Source organism: Eimeria mitis, genomic scaffold, assembly GCF_000499745.2.
Source record: "Eimeria mitis Houghton genomic scaffold, Emh_scaff3091, whole genome shotgun sequence".
Classification (NCBI taxonomy): Eukaryota; Apicomplexa; class Conoidasida; order Eucoccidiorida; family Eimeriidae; genus Eimeria; species Eimeria mitis.
In genome coordinates this window covers 329-2077 of record NW_013571437.1, presented here as the reverse complement: position 1 = coordinate 2077, position 1749 = coordinate 329, and the positions used below count along the sequence as shown (strand labels likewise).

At 42.0% G+C, this 1749-nt stretch overlaps 1 protein-coding gene across 1 annotated transcript in view; it reads left to right on the top strand.

Moving 5' to 3' along the window:
• Positions 1-475, top strand: part of EMH_0062150 (uncharacterized protein) — a gene marked incomplete at both ends in the record, with an annotated part of 5395 nt that extends 4920 nt beyond the window's left edge. Inside the window, 2 exons of the mRNA XM_013497999.1 lie at positions 3-72; positions 348-475. Coding sequence (XP_013353453.1) covers positions 3-72; positions 348-475 — 198 coding nt within the window. The remainder of the gene's footprint in view (positions 1-2; positions 73-347) is intronic.
• Between the last annotated feature and the right edge of the window lie 1274 nt (positions 476-1749).

Below are 1749 nucleotides of genomic sequence, written 5' to 3'. Positions count from 1 at the left end.
GTTGGTTTGAAGATCTGCAGCAACAAATGAAGAGAGAAGAACTGCAGCAATACGCAGACACTGCACCTCCGGGTAATCATACTGCAGCAGCTAACCCAGCAGCAGCAGCAGCAACTGTAGCTGCTGCACAAGCTGCTGCTGCAGCAACAGCTGCAGCCACACGTATCTTGTATCTGTCTCCTTCTTCTGTCTCTCTGCTTCGCTTCATATCCTATTTGCGTGTAATCTGCTTCTGTCTCTATAGTTAAGTGTATGAATTACATGTATGGACATTATTTGTTTTTTGTTTATTTTATTTATTTTATTTATTTATTTTACTTATTTTCTTTTTTTTTTACTATTTTCAGCTTTCTCCTCCTTCGCCTCCGCTCCGGGTGTCTTTGGGGGCGGCAGACTCCAGCCGACTGCCCGCCGCCTCAAGGCCTCAGTACTGCGGGAAGAAGCAGAGACCCAAGCGTATGCAATGCCCCGCTAGCTAGCTAGCTAGCTAGCTAGCTAACTAACTAATTGGACGGATGGCTAGCTAGCTGGTTGGCTAGCTGGGTAGAGAGGGAGCAACTGTGGCGTTGGTTTATTGAGCAGCTCAGCTGGAGGCCTTTGCCTCCTCCTGGCAATGTCTGCACATCAACAATACTAAGCCCTAAACCCTAAACCCTAAACCCTATATTATTTCTTCTTCGTCGGCTCTGTATCAATACCTGTCTCCGTCTGCTTACGGCTGGTGCATTCGTTCCTTTCTCTCGGATGCCGTACAGCAGTTCTATTTGTTTCTTTGTTTGTTCGTTCTTTTGTTTGTGTGTTTTTGTGTTTGTTTGTTTGTTTGTCTTTATTTATTATATGCAACTAGCGGAGCCACCAACACTATTACTATTGTTATTGGTGTTGGTTGTTTTCGTTTTTATTATTATTATTGTTGTTGTGTGTGGTGTTGTTATTGTTGTTGTTACTGTTGTTCTTGTTGTTGTTATTTTTGTGTTTGTTTTTGTTGCTGTTGTATTTGGTGTTTACTGCGGGGCATAGCTCGTGCTTCTATCTCTTTGTCTCTGTCTTTCTATTTGCGTCTATCTGTCTTTCTTTTTGTTTCTGTTTGTCTCTCAATTTGTCTCTTCTTGTATCTGTCGGTGTTCCTTCGTCTTCGTTTGTCTCTCCTTCTTGTCTCCTTCTGTCTCTTCTTTTTGTCGCCCGCCGTCTTCTGTTGTATTTCTTTGTCTCTGTTTGTTGTATATGTTGTGTTTTTTTGTTTGTGTGTATTTTCTATGTCTCACTTTTGTCTCTGTCTGTCTCTTTTCTGTGTTCATATTATTTGTCTCTGTTGTCTCTGTTTGTCTCCCGTCGCTCGTCTGTCTTTTGTTCCTTCGTTTCCTTTTATATATCTTTTTTCTCTTTAGCCTCCCTTTGTCTCCACCCTTCTCCATTTGTCTCCTTTTTGTTTCTGTTCGTCTCCTTGACGTCCTGTCACCATCATTGCTTGCCAAGTGCAAGCATTAAACCCTAAACCCTAAACCCTAAACCCTCATTTAAATGTCGAGACCCAAGGGAGGGCCTCGTTGCTGGCAACTGCAGCACTTATGGTTTATGAGGGTTTTTTTATTTATCAGTTGTTTGTCTATAAAGACAGCCAGCAAAACTTTTTATTACAAAACTCCTTTATAAACCCTAAACCCTTATCCCTAACCCCCCAGTGACGAACAGAACAAACTACACCAAACAAAGCAGAGGCAATGTGTGGGCTTCCTTTAAGAATAAAGT